At 36.2% G+C, this 15,803-nt stretch overlaps 1 protein-coding gene across 1 annotated transcript; it reads right to left on the bottom strand.

The window, feature by feature from the left end:
• Positions 1-13,970: 13,970 nt before the first annotated feature.
• LOC130818454 (uncharacterized) lies at positions 13,971-14,387 on the bottom strand. Its single transcript, XM_057684626.1, has one exon. It carries the CDS (start codon positions 14,385-14,387, stop codon positions 13,971-13,973), a length of 417 nt encoding a protein of 138 aa, XP_057540609.1.
• Between the last annotated feature and the right edge of the window lie 1,416 nt (positions 14,388-15,803).

The following is a 15,803-nucleotide window of genomic DNA, read 5'->3' as shown; positions in this document are numbered from 1 at the left end:
TTATATTTTCAAAAAGAGAATAAGTCTAGTATACAAAATTTAGAAAATCAAGTAGGACAATTAGCTAAGGATATACATAATTTACAAGTGCAAATTAGTAATAAGTTACCCTCCCAACCATTAAATCCTAGAGAAAATGTTAGTGCCATAACTTTAAGAAGTGGGAAGGAACATTTTGTTATTACTAAAAAGTCTCTAGATTTTGAAAGGAATTAGTAGTTGATCATAGTAAGAAGGATGAAAAAATTGATTAAAATAATACTACTAAGGATGATAAAAAGAGTAAAAATGAATTGGATGATAAAAAGGAATTCCAAATATAGTCACCAATTTGTAATCAAAGAAAATGAAAGAATTAAATATTTATGTAACTCTTTTATTAATGTTACAAAAATTAGACCCCCTTTTCCTAAAAGATTAACAAAATTTGATAAAAGGGTGGAGCTAGATAAAGAGTTATTGGATATTTTTAACGAAGTAGAGATTGATCTTCTTTGGTGTTTCCAACAGATTTTTATGTGCTGAAAATGGAAGAAGACTATAGCTAATTATCTAATTTCTCTCCTATATTAATAGTAAGACCTTTTATAAGAACTGCTAAAACCATAATAGATGTACACAATGGTACACTTTTCATGGAGTTTGATGGTGATAAAATATTCTTTAACATCTATGAGGCTATGAAACACCCATTTAATGAAATTTCTTCTATTTGTACAATTGATGTTATTGATTCATGTATTAAGGATATAAGTGAGTATGGTTTATATGACAGTGTGTATGCATCTTTATGTATAGCTTAAAAGAAATAGATACTGATTTAATAAGTCTTGCTTGTGATGAGGATTATCATGAGAACCTTTCTTGGTTAGATACTTCAACTTCTAGTACTCATCCACTATTAGATCAAGTTAAACCATCTGTTGAATTTTCTCTTGAGTTAGATTTGAATCCATTAACAAAACATCTTAAATATGTTTATTTGGAGAAAGGTGAAAAATTACCTGTTAAAATTGCAATAATCTTAATGTGTCTCAAGAAGAAAGATTGATTAATGTTTTAAAAGCAAATAAAATGGCAATAGGATGGACGTTATTTGATATTAGAGGCATTAGACCTTTTACTTGTATCCATAAATTTAATTTAGAAGAAGGAGCTAAACCATCTAGAGAAGCACAACGCTGTTTAAATCCTCCTATGATGGAAGTTGTTATAAAGCAAATTCTTAAACTTCTTAGTGTTAGAGTTATTTACCCTATTTCAGATTCAGAGAGGGTTAATCCCATTACATGTCGTATTTAAGAAAACAGAAAATAAAGAAAGTGAATTAGTTCTTACTAGAGTACAAATTGGATGGAGAGTTTGCATAGATTATAGAAAATTAAATGCAGCAACTAGAAAAGATCATTTTCCTTTACCATTTATTGACCAAATGTTAGAGCGTTTAGCAGGACGTTCTCATTATTGTTTTTTAGATGGATATTCTGGATATAACCAAATTGCCAATGCTCTTGAGGATCAAGAAAAAACAACTTTTACCTGTCCTTTTGGAACATATGCATATCGTCGAATGCCTTTTGGTTTATGCATAACTACTTTCAAAAGATGTATGATGTCCATATTTTTTTGACTATATGGCTTATATTATTGAAGTTTTTATGGATGATTTTACAGTTTATGGCGATTCATTTGACCAATGTTTAGAAAATTCGGACTTAGTTCTTATAAGATGTATTGAGACTAAAATTGTGTTAAATTATGAAAAATGTCACTTTATGGTGGAACAAGGTATAGTCTTAGGACATGTAGTTTCTTCTAAAGGAATAGAAGTTGATAAAGCAAAAATTGAGGTTATACAATCTTTACCGTATCCATCTTGTGTTAAAGATGTTAGATCTTTTCTAGGGCATGCTGGTTTTTAAAGAAGATTTATTATGAATTTTTCTAAAATTTGCCAACCATTATGTAGGCTCTTGAGTAAAGATGTTCCATTTGTATTTGATGATAAGTGTAAAGAAGTCTTTGATTCCCTTAAAGAAAAATTAGTAACTAGACCAATTTTATAACCTTCTAATTGGGAATTACCTTTTGAATTAATGTATGATGCAAGTGACAAAGCTGTAGGAGTTGTTTTAGGACAAAAAGTAGGACGAGATTCTCATGTGATTTATTATGCTTCTCGTACTTTAGATGATGCACAATGTAACTACACAACAACTGAAAAAGAACTTTATTCTATTGTATTTGGACTTGAAAATTTCCTTTCTTATATTTTAGGTACTAAGGTAGTTTGTTCAGATCATGCTGCACTTAGACATTTATTCAAAAAAAGAGAATCTAAACATAGGCTGATTAGGTGGGTTTTATTATCATAAGAATTTAATCTAGAAATTAGAGATAAATCAGGAAAAGGAGAATTTAGTTCCTGATCATTTAAGTAGATTAATTATAGATAATAATATTTCTTCTCCTCTAAGTGATATTTTTCTAGATGAGCACCTGTATGTTTTGCATGGAAAACTGCCATAGTATGCAGATATAGTTAATTATATTGTAACAAAAAGATTACCAGAGAATTTATCACGTGCTCAAAAAAATAAATTAAGGCATGGGTCTAAGTTTTATATTTGGGATGAGCCTTACCTTTTAAAGATCTGTTCATACCAAGTGTTGAGACGTGTGCCTGATAATGAGATAAGTCAATTTTGAGTTTTTGGCATTCATTTGAATGTGGTAGATATTTTAATGGCAAAAGAACGGTACATAAGGTATTAGAAAGTGGATTTTATTGGCCTATATTGAATAAAGATGCACATCTCTTTGTGAAAACTTGTGAAAGATGTCAAATGAGTAGAAATATATCTAAAAGAGATCAAATGCCCTTACGCTCTATTATAGTGGTTGAAATATTTGACGTTTGGGGTATAGATTTTATGAGTCCATTTTCTTAGTCTAATGTAACCTTTATATCCCCTTATTTGTTGACTATGTCTCTAAATGGGTAGAAGCAAAAGCTGATGATGCTAAAGCTGTAGTGTAGTTTATTAGATCCCAAATATTTAATAGATTTGGTGTACCTAAGGCCATTATAAGTGATAGAGGAACCAATTTTTGTAATAAAGTATTGGAATCTGTGCTTAATAAGAAATATCATATAACTCATAGGATTTCAACAGCCTACCATCCCCAAAGAAGTGGACAAGTAGAGAATTCTAATAGGGAAATAAAAAGTAATTTGGAGAAAGTAGTGAATCCTAATAAGAAAGATTGGAGTTATAGACTTGGAGATGCACTGTGGGCTTACAAAACAGTGTATAAAACACAATTGGTATGTCACCATATAGACTTATTTTTTATAAATCTAGTCATTTTCCAATAGAATTAGAACATAAAGCATTTTGGGTGATTAAGAAGTGTAATTTAGACTTATGCAGTGCAGGTACACATACGTAACATCAAATTCAAGAATTAGAAGAAATAAGAAATGACGCTAACGCAATAATTTACAAAGAAAAGTCTAAATTATATCATGATAAAATGTTTGTTAAAACGATTTTTCATGTTGGAGACAAAATTCTTCTTTACCAATCTATATTAAGATTATTTCCATGAAAATTAAGGTCCAGATGGATGGGACCTTATGAAGTTACTAATGTTTATGATCATGGTGCAGTAGAAATTAAAGATTTACAGGATGAAAAGATTTGCAAAGTAAATGGTCATCGACTCAAGCTATTTTATGAAGGATTAGATTGTCATTGGATTGATATTCAGAACTTAAAGATGCCAGTTTACGAAGTCTAGCCATAGACAATTAAATAGAGGCGTTGCTTGGGAGGCAACCTAAGGGAAGTATTTTATTGTTTTTAATTTCTATTTTTATATTCAGTATTATGTCTGTTTAAATTAATCTTTTAATTTTTCTTTCTATATAAAAAAAAAGTGTTACATTGAGGACAATGTAAGATTTAAGTGTGTGGGGGAGGTATATACATATGAATCAAACTTCTCTTATAAAAAAATTCTAATATAATAATATGACTTATTGACTTGTAAATAAATTAATTGAAAGAATATTTATATCTTTCTATATTATTTTAGTTCACCTACATCATATTTGTTATAAGTATTCCTTGGTTTCAAATTACTAATATTTAATGTTATGACTACTTATCCTAAAATAGACAAAAATTAATTAAATTTAAAGTAATTTATGTATCACACATACTATGAAGTTTTTACTCGTTTACTACGATATCTATATTGAAAGGATCTCTTCCAATTAACACCATGATCCAATAATTAAATGATGAAGAGGATGAAATATGAAGTGAAAAAAAATAAAAAATGAAAAAAAAGGGAAAGAAAAAAGTATATACCTTGAGAAACTGATGTTAAAAACAAGGAAACCTTGTGTGAATAGGTCAAAAATCAATCTCATATATATATATACTTGGGCGTTTGAGGAGAAGAACATCAATTAAGACTCTGTAGCTAAGTTGGTGGAAGTTTAGCCACATAACTTGGGCGTCACGTGCTCCAATTTTGGCCACAAGTTTTTTGCTTCAATAAATGCCATTTAATGATCAGCCGAAATATTTGTGCTTTAATGTACAATTTGAATTTAGCATCAAAACCGATTTAGTCTAATTGGTAGGGGCTGCTGAGTATGGTACAGCAGATCTGCTGTTCGACTCCCCGTAACAACGAGTTGCAATTTTTTTGTCCTTTTCTTAATTGATTACCTATATAAATAGTGGCTTTGCCTTCCCATAAATATAGTGTAAAATATTCTTATATAATTCAACTAAGTGGAGAGAAAAGAGATTGAAAAAGATATTTTTAATTTCTCTTATTTTGTATTAAAAATTATTTACTTAATAAATTTTTTTTATTCTTCATATTTTGTCATGTTTAATTTGGAGTAAATTATTTTATAGTAACATGTATTAATGTCTTGGTATATTATTTTTATGAGATTTGAAATGGGTCTTTAATTTATGCAACTTTGTTATTGACTATTTATGTGAACTAGTTTTTATTTTTGAATTCATATAAGATTAATTTTGTTGGGTACACTTAATTATTTTTGTATAAGTTAATGTTTTAAAATTAATTGAACATTGTTTAATTAGTTTTATTAAAGAAACAACTAGTAATAATAACTGCATCTAGTTTTATTATTAGAGTTTACATAATATTAAATTTAGTTGGGTTATAGGGTATCTTCTTAATTAATTTTAATGGTTCGTTAAGTCTTCCTAAAGTTAAAGCAGTCAATCATTAAAACCGGAATAATGAACACTAGGGCTTTAATACGGTGGGTACAAATAGTAAGCTAATATAAAAGGGTCGTTGATAGCGGATTTACGAGGGTACTATAAATCCTACAGCCGCCTATTTCATATAAAAATTGTAATTAATCAATGATTAAAAATAATCTAGCCAATGACTAAAATACATATTACTACTACTTTCTCTTATTGATTTACTCTCTTATTTACTTTACATATTTTATTTTCTTGTATTAAACTTATTTAATTTTTAAGTCCTTAGTAGTGTAGTCACAACTCATTTCCCCCCATTTTTCTTACTTTGCATATTTTCTATTAAAATAAATAATTTAGAAGTATCTTAAAACATTAGTAATCACAATCTTTGTGGGATCGACCCCTATTTACCACTTACTATATTTAGCAAGTTGTTATAGGGTAAAATATAATTTAAATTTGTGTGCATACGACAGCGTCCTACATTGGCACATTGAAACGGGCTAAGGATACACGTTGGACTTCTCATCTTCAATCAATTAAAGCTTAATCACTATGTGTATGTCATCTATTTCTGTCTTGGAGAACATTTATGCCAATTCTCTCCGCCAAGCTTTACAAGGAAAATCTCAGAACATTGTTAGCGCACTCAAGTTGGTATCTACAACTAAAAGGGTTCTTCAAATCTTTTACCTTGAGATCTTGTCTTCGAGTTGTTTTAAGGTCATTTTAGGTGTTTTCAAAGATTTCAAGTTCAATCGCGATGTGTTCAAGGCTTGGAAACTCTTACCAAGGTTTAGACACGCATATTAGAGATTTAGCACGCATTTCAAGTCTATCCCAAAGACCCCGCATAGTTCAGAAGTTTTTAATTACTTTAAAAATGCTATGGATTAAGGATAAAGCCCTCATTCAACCGAATGCTTAGCCTATTCGGTTGAATGGATACACACAGCTTACAAGGAAGGCCTCAAATGCTATTGTTTTAATTTGGCGAAATGATTTCCATTCTATCGAATGGAGATTTCATTCGGTCGAATGGCTACTAGTTCGGGGCAATAGAGCTACAGGATGAATACAATGCTTCTCGAGTTTCTCTTTTGGGCGAATAGCATGCCATTTTGGCAAATGAACCGCCATTCGACCGAATGGATAGGGTCATTCGGGCGAATGAATCCCCATTCGACCGAGTGGATATGGTCGTTCGGTCGATTGCACTGCTCCTGCGTGGAGTTCTTTTTTCGCACGCTTTTCCTCAAGGTCTATTTTAGTGCATTCAAACCCCTTTTGTTTTTAGGCTATTTACGCCCTATTTTCTGTAGAATCAACTATGCCTACTTCGGAAGTTACTTGCCTCATTTTAGATCATCAATCCTTTATTGATTTGTTTTATTTCATTGCACTAGTTTAGATTTAAAGCTTTCATTTATTGCTTTCTTTACATTTAAGCCTTTAGTTTAAGCATTTAATTCAAGGATTATAGTATATTCAAATTTCTTTTCATTCAAGCACTTTGATTTATGTAAGTTATCATTTCTTTATGCAATTATCTCATCTAATTCCTTCATTTATCGTTGTTGATTTTATTGCTTTCTTTATTGCTCATGTTCATCATTTATCGCTTTGATAGAATAGTTGCTGGTTTCATTTATTTCTTTCCCTATTGATTCTTATTGATTTTGTTCTACCTTATTTATGTCTTATTTCATACTTTTGTTCATTGCCTATGACCTAGTTAGTTTAGACATGTGCGAGTAGTTTTCTTAGTGGTTTGATTAGTGAAGTTTTAGGATTGGTCTTGTTCTTCATTGTGTAGGATTAGGGTTTGAGATTGATGATGATTGTTTGATTGGTATTTGATACGAATCTTGTCCTGCCACTCCTTAGAAAACATAGGGCGATTATAGGTCGTTCGTGTGACTTGTGGGGTTACCAACTTCCTCTCGTTATCTTGAGTGTGTTGATTGATTGTTATTGATTATCTCTTGATCTAACTTATCTTTTGTTATATTGAGGTTCCTAGGGGGTACCTAATCTATCCCCAATTGTCATCTATTGCTTTGTATCATAGTCATTCTTGCCTTGTTTTTTTATTGCTATTAGTTTAGTTCACAAACGCATTTTTCCATATAAACTTCCCTACATCAAGTATTGAGTCTTTCGTCCCATGTCCTTGTGGTTTGATCTCAAACTTACCAATACACTAGTCATAGTTGTATAAGGGTGTTATAAATATTGTTTGTGCAATTGGCTTTTAGTAAGTGACACTAAAAACCCGTTATCAAAATGGCGCTGTTGCTCGGGACAAGGCATTATTTTTATATTTTTTTCTTTATGTATTTTATTTTCTCTTTATTTTTGTTTATTGTTGCCTAATCTTGCTTGTTAGTGCTTACGCTTGGTTTTTAGTGTTGTTTGCATGCACTAAAACACGCACAGATCAAATCAACAGCTAGTGCCCTACAATCCTGAGATCCAACGTGTTCAAAGGCAAGCTCCACCCCAAATTCAGTCTCAACAGTTGTTTTATCAATTTGGCACACCTGAGTCCCAAGAATTCCAAGGGGGTGACGTGCTTCCTATACCTACAACTCCATACCATATACACCCTTAATTTACTCATATGGTGAAAGAGACCTCTTTCTATGGCTTAAAGAATGAATGTCATCTACAACACTTGGAGGCATTCTCAAACATCTGTGGTCTCATACCTCCATGCACCAATAGACCCACTATGTAGAAACGCACCTATTCCATCGGAGTGTTGCTGGTGATTCTAAGGATTGGTACAAGTGCTTCGAGCCAAACTCCATTAGCACGTGGGCCCAATTGGTGCAAGAAAATAGCGTCATTTACACAATAGGATGACGAGAACCTAATTTCTAAATGGAGTAGGTTCTAGAGGACGATCTGAGCATGCCCACTTCATGAGTATGGGGAGAACCATATCAACACCTTTTTTTATGATGATTTCAACAATTCTACAAAAGCTCTCATAGAATCAGCGGTTTATGGTCAACTCTCAAAAGTCTCATGCAATCAAGTGAAGGGAAAGATTGAAGAAGTGGCTAAAAATAACTGTTCGGGAGGAGCAAGGGGTGGGCGTCTACCTAGGGGCATGATTGACACGAGCAACTTATACACAATTGATGCAAAGATTGAGGCAATCATGGAAAAGAAGTTCATTAAGCTCAAGTTGGCTCAAGGTAGTTCTAAGGTATAATCGGCAAATGAGAAACACTTTTTGGGGCATCAATCATGATACATCCTATGATGGGGGCTGTAGACTATAGGGGATGCAGTCACGAAAGGCCATGAATTATGATGGATATGGGTACAATCCTAACTTTGTGGCGGCCTTGAGTTATGGTGGAAAAAACCAAAGGTATGCTCATCAAGGTTCCTACTACAGCCAACTCTTTAGACCTCCCTTTCATCCCAACCCTAACCAAGGAAACTTCAACTAAGGCTATAACTCCAACAATCATGTGCCCTACAGCAATCAAGCACGTGGGAGTTTTCGTAGGCCGAATTGAAATATACCATATCTTCAAGTGCCAAGACCTAACCCCAACCTACCCTATTGATGTGCAAATTTTAATTACCGCAAGCGCACGGTTGACGTGTAGCTACGGGTCGAACACAAGGAGGCGAGTTAACCAATTTGTTTGCCTTATGACTATAAGACATGGATCAACAAATAATTGGGTCGAGAAACTAACGCTACAATGCAATTAAAACTAATACTTAAGGTTGAAGCAGTAAAATATATGAAGAAAATAATAATATGACAAATTCTAGAGCGTCGGGTATCACATAATTCTAACATGGGAGTCAATTACTCTCATGATTGTATGAAATTGAGTCATCGGCATAATTAAACGTGATCTAATTAATATCAAGCTTCCGCTCTGTTGATTAATATCGGTTTAAGACCTTACTAGTGTTAATCCTCAAACTTCCATTTTATTTGCTAAACTAGTAGGAATTAAACTTAACTATATCTCAATCCTAAATTAATCTTGATCTCAAACTTCCGTTTTATTAAATAGGTTAACGAAGATGTTTAAACTGAGATTAATTAAGCATAGATTTAATTATAGACCCAAATTTCACACAATTAATTGGTAACATATCGTCCCATGCTTCGAATTAGGGTTTATAACCTAACCTTAAAAAAGAAAACTACTCACTAGACATGGTAATAAAAATGCAATTCATGATGAATGATGACTTAATTGAAATACTAAACATGAAAATAATGAATGATTTCAATGCACAAAGATAAATAATTAAGCAATAAACAAATAAAACTTACTAATTGAGAAGAACGTAAATGTAAATTGCAAGGAAATTTAACATAACAATGGAGTTCAACAACAAAAGTTCAAAAACTTGTTATACTAACTGCCTCCTGAAAAAAAGTAACCGCCACTTTATATAGTGGTTTCAAAAAATTAATCATCAAAACGCACAAATTAGGCATCTAACGAAAAGGCGGCGACTCGTGACATCGTGGGCGACGAGTCATCGCTTTGCTACTGCCAGGGGTACGACACTTCAGTGAGTTGGTGACGAGTCGTGGCAATATTGGGGACGAGTCGTCGCTCAGCCTCTGGAATGTAGTGCTCAGATCAGAAAGTATGCAATGAGTCGCGGCATATATGAGACGACTCGTGGCTTTGGCTCTGGACTATTATGCTGAGATGAGTAGATGTGTGACGAGACGTGGCATTTTGTGGGATGACTCATCGCTTTTGTTTTGGACTATAATGCTGAGCGACGAGTTGTGGCTTTTTTGCATGGATTAGCTATGACTCGTTTCTTCTCCTTAGGGCTTGTTTGGCTCGATCTCTTCACTTCTTTTAGGGGTCTTAGGCCATTTCTTCAGGTCTTCACCATCTTATCATCCTCGTGACCGAATAAAACTCCGATTTTGCCTCAAAAATTACATAAAATACATTATTAAGAACATGAAACAAAAATATCAAATATCCCTAACAACACTACATAAAACCCACTAAAACATCGTACAAGGAACGAGGAAATAACACAAATAAGTGCAAATAATTGCACTTATTAAACTCCCCCATGCTTAACCTTTGCTCATCCTCGAGCAAATCAAGGTGAAAACATAAGGAAAACAAAGTTAAGACACAGCCTCCAAATCCTGAGTTACTTCTTATACCTCCCTTTCCTAAACTTCACTAATACCTGGTGTTCGCCAAGAGTCCAAATATCCTTACCACTTGTCCCCTCCACTTGGCTAACACAACACATCACAACACAAATAAGAGTATACACAACAAGTACCAAAATTCCCTATGCTTCAACCTCCTTATGACTCTTAAGGAACATGAGAAATGAAAACTTCTACACTTATCCCTCCAATGGTGACCTATCTAAATGCCTGCCTTATAGCTCCCCCTTCTTATGTCGCCAACTCCAAGTATAAACTGAAATACATGAACATTTGAGTCTCTCCTTTTCTCTCATTTTGCCTAGGAACTCATACTTGGGTTTTCTTCCTAGCAACTCATTATTTTTTTCAATTCTCACTTGCTCACCCACTCAATGCCGCTCTTTTGCCTAGGTCGCCCTTATGGGTTTTCAACCTACCTGGGCTTTAGTAACCCTGGATGTGAAAATTAAGCACAGAAATATAAGCATGCAGCCTACCTAATAAGCTCCAATGTTGAACCGGGATAGCACCATCGGTTACAACATTACCTCTTAAATATGAAACATCGGCTCTACTTATGACTCCTAAAAATAAGAGGCTTCCTATCTTAATCTCCCTTTCTCTCATAAAATGATCTCACCATGTAAATCCATAAAAATCCCAAACCCCTTATCAACCTCATACCCATCCCAACACACAACTCCATCATCACAACCACAGCACAATGTACCAAAATAAACACCCAAACTTCAAAACTGTAAGGCTCATATAATGGAGCTCTTGGATCTCGCAATCCAAGAACTTACTTTGGATGAAAGAGGATTGGGGGCTTATTGTTGGTTAAAATTTGTAACTTATATACATGCAGTGGTTAAATAAAAGATGACGTGCAAGAATCTAAGTCAGGATGGCTAGGTGGGTCAAGGTGTGACAAGATGGTGGAGATAGAATATAAGGAAAGATAAGAGTAGAGATAGAAGTAGAAATATACCTGTTAAGCATTGCGGCAAACGAGGAACAATGATAGCAGCTGATGAACACTCACTCTCCTTTTGCCTAGCCTCCGTCACAGGTTATTGGCTAGCATTCTCCTTTTTTTTTTTTTCATTTTACAATTTTTTAATTTTTTTTGGGGGTAGGGGATAAACAAAGAGGAAAAACAAAACAAAAATAATAAAAACCCTAATCTAAAACATAAAAACTAAACTACGAAAGCAATAAATCCTAAACTACGAAAGCAGTAAAAACTACACTAACAGCTGTAGACTCCCTCCCATGCTTATCAAAATCATTGTCCTCAATGCTTAAAGCATAGCATAGGGACATGACCAAAAAAAGCATAGACATACAGATGGGGGAAGTACAAGACAAGTGGCCATCAGTGACCACTCGAGGAACCGCGGCGAAAGATGGAGAAAGACTTTCTCCTCGGCGTTTTGGCCTTTAAATGAGTCGCCTTATCCCTCTCCTTTTGGGCTTCCATTTAAGCAATTTGGGCCCTAGGGTCTTGGAATGGGGTGCCCGCAAAATGTGCAGTCTGGGCCCCGTGAGCCATCATCAATGAGCTTAGACGTGTATTAATATCTTACATGTTTGAGTCGTATGAATCATGCAGCTCATTCCATTGGTAGCTGCAAGTTTTCTTGGAGGGTCTGTAGGTTGTCATCTATGCCTTCTATACGACCCTCCATATAGTTAAAACGACCTACCATCTGCTGACGCCAGGCCTGGTCATCCTCATAGGAATAAGAGGGTACCTGTTGCCAATACTGAGGCTCTTCCTGATAAGGTGGAGCCTCTGGGGCATCTTGCTCATGAGGCTCGGGTCCCTGGTCATCGTCCTCGGCTTCCTCATCATCCTCGCCTACCTCCTCCTATGCCATATCACCACAAAATAACTCAATGCGTAATGTCGTGAGTACTAAATGACCCTCGCGGACATCATCGTTCTCCTGAATGTTGAACAATGTGTGCGGCTTAGGAGAAAGGGAAAGCGTGGGCCTATTAGGGCATACCAAGTAAGGACCATCGCAGCCCTTATAGTAGAAGAATTTCACCCTACGCAAGCTGGCATAATCGTAATAGATGCTGGCGGTGGTGGTTAGTCTTGTAGTCCTCAAGGAACTCAATCCCCAGACTGCAAATGAGAATGATAATCATGCCACCAACTAAAATCTTGCCTATAGGAGATTTTCGGATCTGCAGGCACTTCTGGACAAACAGGTGCGCTCGATTAGGGTGTGTAGGTCCAAGGACTGCTAAGGCATAGAAATACCCAAGCTCAAATTGCCCTACCTGAGTAGGCTCACCTTGACCGAAGATGGTCATGGCGAGAAGGCGATATACATATCGCAAGGCAGGATGCTAGATCTTGCTGTTCTTGTTGCCAGACCTAGCGTAGGGTAGGCCGCCAGTCATGTGGGCCCAAAAAGCATAAATGTCCTCCCTAGAGGGGATTGGTATTATTCTATGGAAAACTCCCACCAAAAAGCTTCAGCTATTTAGGGGTACGTCATACTGTATGTGTAATTAAAAGCATTGAAAGTGATGTGATAGTTTGCATACCCCCTTAATGAGCTGTGACGCTCAAGGATAGATAAGAACTCATAAGTTAAGCGCGGGTAAACTTCCCCGCTTTTGCCAACAGTGCTTCCTAAACCGCCTCGTCGCAGTAGGGTAAAAACCCTATCGAAGAGACTGGTGACATGCAAGGGAATGTCCCCAATAAACTTGGTGGGGAGGAGAGTTCTCCTCTTTAGGGCGTTGAACTGTTGGGCCTGAGATGGAGATAAAACGCATCTCATGGTGACAGCGGATAAACTGCCAATGGACCTTGTGGGCTCCGGTGGTGGTGGTGAGGGACGGTTAAGAGTCCTCCTTAGGGGGGAAGGATCCTTACTTCGGGGTCTAGATGGACCCTCACCTGCTTGCCTAGCTCTTTTAGACCGGGATCTAAATAGGTTCATGATTATAGCAGATAAGACCAGCAATCACACAAAAACACAACAATGTAGAACAAATCAACCCACACAAGTAATGAAGCAAGACCCCAAAATAAAACAACAATGTAAAACAAATCAACCCACACAAGTAATGAAGCAAGACCCCAAATGACGAGTCGTCGCCTAGGCCCTGACTTGCCTTTTCGCCCGTGATTTGTTGTCTGGCGTGTTGAGAGATTACAGAGGATGCCACGACTCGTGGCCACTGGGGACGACTCGTCGCTTTCCTTCTGTCTTCTCTTGGCCATTATCCAGCCCAATTGCCACGAGTAAGCTTTTGTGAGACTACTCGTGGCTTTGCTTCTGTTTTGCAGACCTATACATATTTTTATTTATTTATTTATTTTATTTATGTTTTTCTAATTTTTGAATAAATGAAATAAACACAAAGAGGTAAGTAATAATAAAAAGTATAGAAATTAAAAAAACTAAAGGCACTATATAATATACAAAAATACGGGTTGTCTCCTACAAAGCGCGTGTTTAACGTCTGTAGCTCGACGTGACTCAAACCAGTTAACTGGGCTCAATATATAAGACCTCGGGGGCCTCAAGTGATCTGTTAACATGATATTGCTTAGCATGGGGACCACTCACCTTGAAGGTGTTGGTGGGCCCTTTAACTTCAATGGGGCCATGGGGGAAAACTCGGATCACCTTAAATGGTCCCGACCACGTAGATTTCAATTTTCCAGCAAAGAATTTCAGTCGGGAGTTATACACTAGCACCAATTCACCAACTTTAAATTCACGTCTAATAAAACTTTGATCGTGCCATCTTTTAGTTTTCTCTTTATAGAGCAAGGCACTCTTGTAGGTGTCAAGACGAATCTCATCAAGTTCATTAATATCAATCAATCTCTTACTACTTGCGACTTTGAGGTCGAAGTTAAGGGTTTTAACGGCCCAATTGGCCTTGTGCTCCAGCTCCATGGAAAGGTGACAGTGTTTCCCATAGATGAGTCAAAAAGGCGTAGTCCCTGTAGGGGTCTTAAAAGCCATCCTATAAGCCCAAAAGGCATCATCAAGCTTGTCAGACTAGTTCTTTCGGGATTTATGTACAGTTTTCTGAAGAATGAATTTAAGTTCCCTGTTTGACACCTCAACTTGACCACTAGTTTGGGGGTTATAAGGTAAAGCAAATCTTTGTGACACCCCATACTTCCTAAGAAGTGACTCAAACTTATGCTCGATGAAGTGGGTCCCACTGTCACTTATTACTATGCGGGGGCAACCAAAATGTGGAAATATGACCTTTTTAAAGAACTTGGTCACAGCCCGCGCATCATTAGTCTTAGTGGCGATGGCCTCCACCTACTCGGAAACATAATCAACAGCAACTAAAATATACTTGTTCCCAAATGATGAAGAATAAGGACCTTGAAAATCAATGCCCCACACATCAAAAATATCAGCTAAAATCGGGGCCATAGGCATAGCATTAGCCTTAGTTAGGTTTCCAACTCACTGGCAACGATCACAAGTCTTAACATAGGGCTGCACATCCCGAAAAAGCGTGGGCCAATAGAATCCACATTGAAGAATCTTAGAGGAAGTCTTAGATGCAGCGGCATGTCCACCGCAAGGTAGATCATGACAGTGTTGTATGATAGAATGTACCTCAACCTCAGGGACGCAATGGCGCAGCATGCCGTCCGCACAAGACTTGAACAAAAGCGGATCATCCTAATAGTAATACCGAAGATCATGGAAAAACTTCTTACTATAGTGAGCGAAGAGACCTGTGGGTAGTACTCCACTAGCAAGGTAGTTCGCTATATCAGCGAACCAAGGAGTTTCATCAACATCTGCGAGATTCATGAGCTGATCATCTGGGAAGGAATCATCAATGTCAGGTATACCTAACACCTCATCCAAAACAAGTCTGGATAGATGATCAGCCACTGAATTCTCTGCTCCCTTTTTATTGATTATTTGCAGGTCAAACTCTTGGAGCAATAGTATCCATCTTATCAATCTGGGCTTGGCATCCTTCTTACTCAACAGAAATTTAAGAGCGGAATGGTCCGTGTACACAATGATTTCAGACCCTATTAGATAGGACCTAAACTTTTCCAAAGCATATAGACCACTGCTTGGAGCTCTTTTTCTGTTGTAGCATAGTTAACCTATGCCGCATTCAATGTTTTTCTAGCATAGTAGATGGCGTGCAGCTTGCCATCCTTCCTTTGCCTCAACATTGCCCCTACCGCATGATCACTAGCATCGCACATAAGCTCGAAGGGTAGGCTCCAATCTGGGGGCTGGATTATCGATGCCGAGATAAGTGCCTGTTTCAATTTCTTTAAAGCATGCAGACAATCATCAGAAAACACAAAAGGTACGTCC

The sequence above is a fragment of the Amaranthus tricolor genome, chromosome 7, assembly GCF_026212465.1.
Source record: "Amaranthus tricolor cultivar Red isolate AtriRed21 chromosome 7, ASM2621246v1, whole genome shotgun sequence".
In the NCBI taxonomy this organism is placed as follows: Eukaryota; Viridiplantae; Streptophyta; class Magnoliopsida; order Caryophyllales; family Amaranthaceae; genus Amaranthus; species Amaranthus tricolor.
This window is presented reverse-complemented; position numbering and strand designations above follow the sequence as displayed.

Bases quoted from the DNA above. Each gene is read 5' to 3' on its own strand.
- LOC130818454 (XM_057684626.1), bottom strand. From the start codon at position 14,387: ATGGAGCTGGAGCACAAGGCCAATTGGGCCGTTAAAACCCTTAACTTC.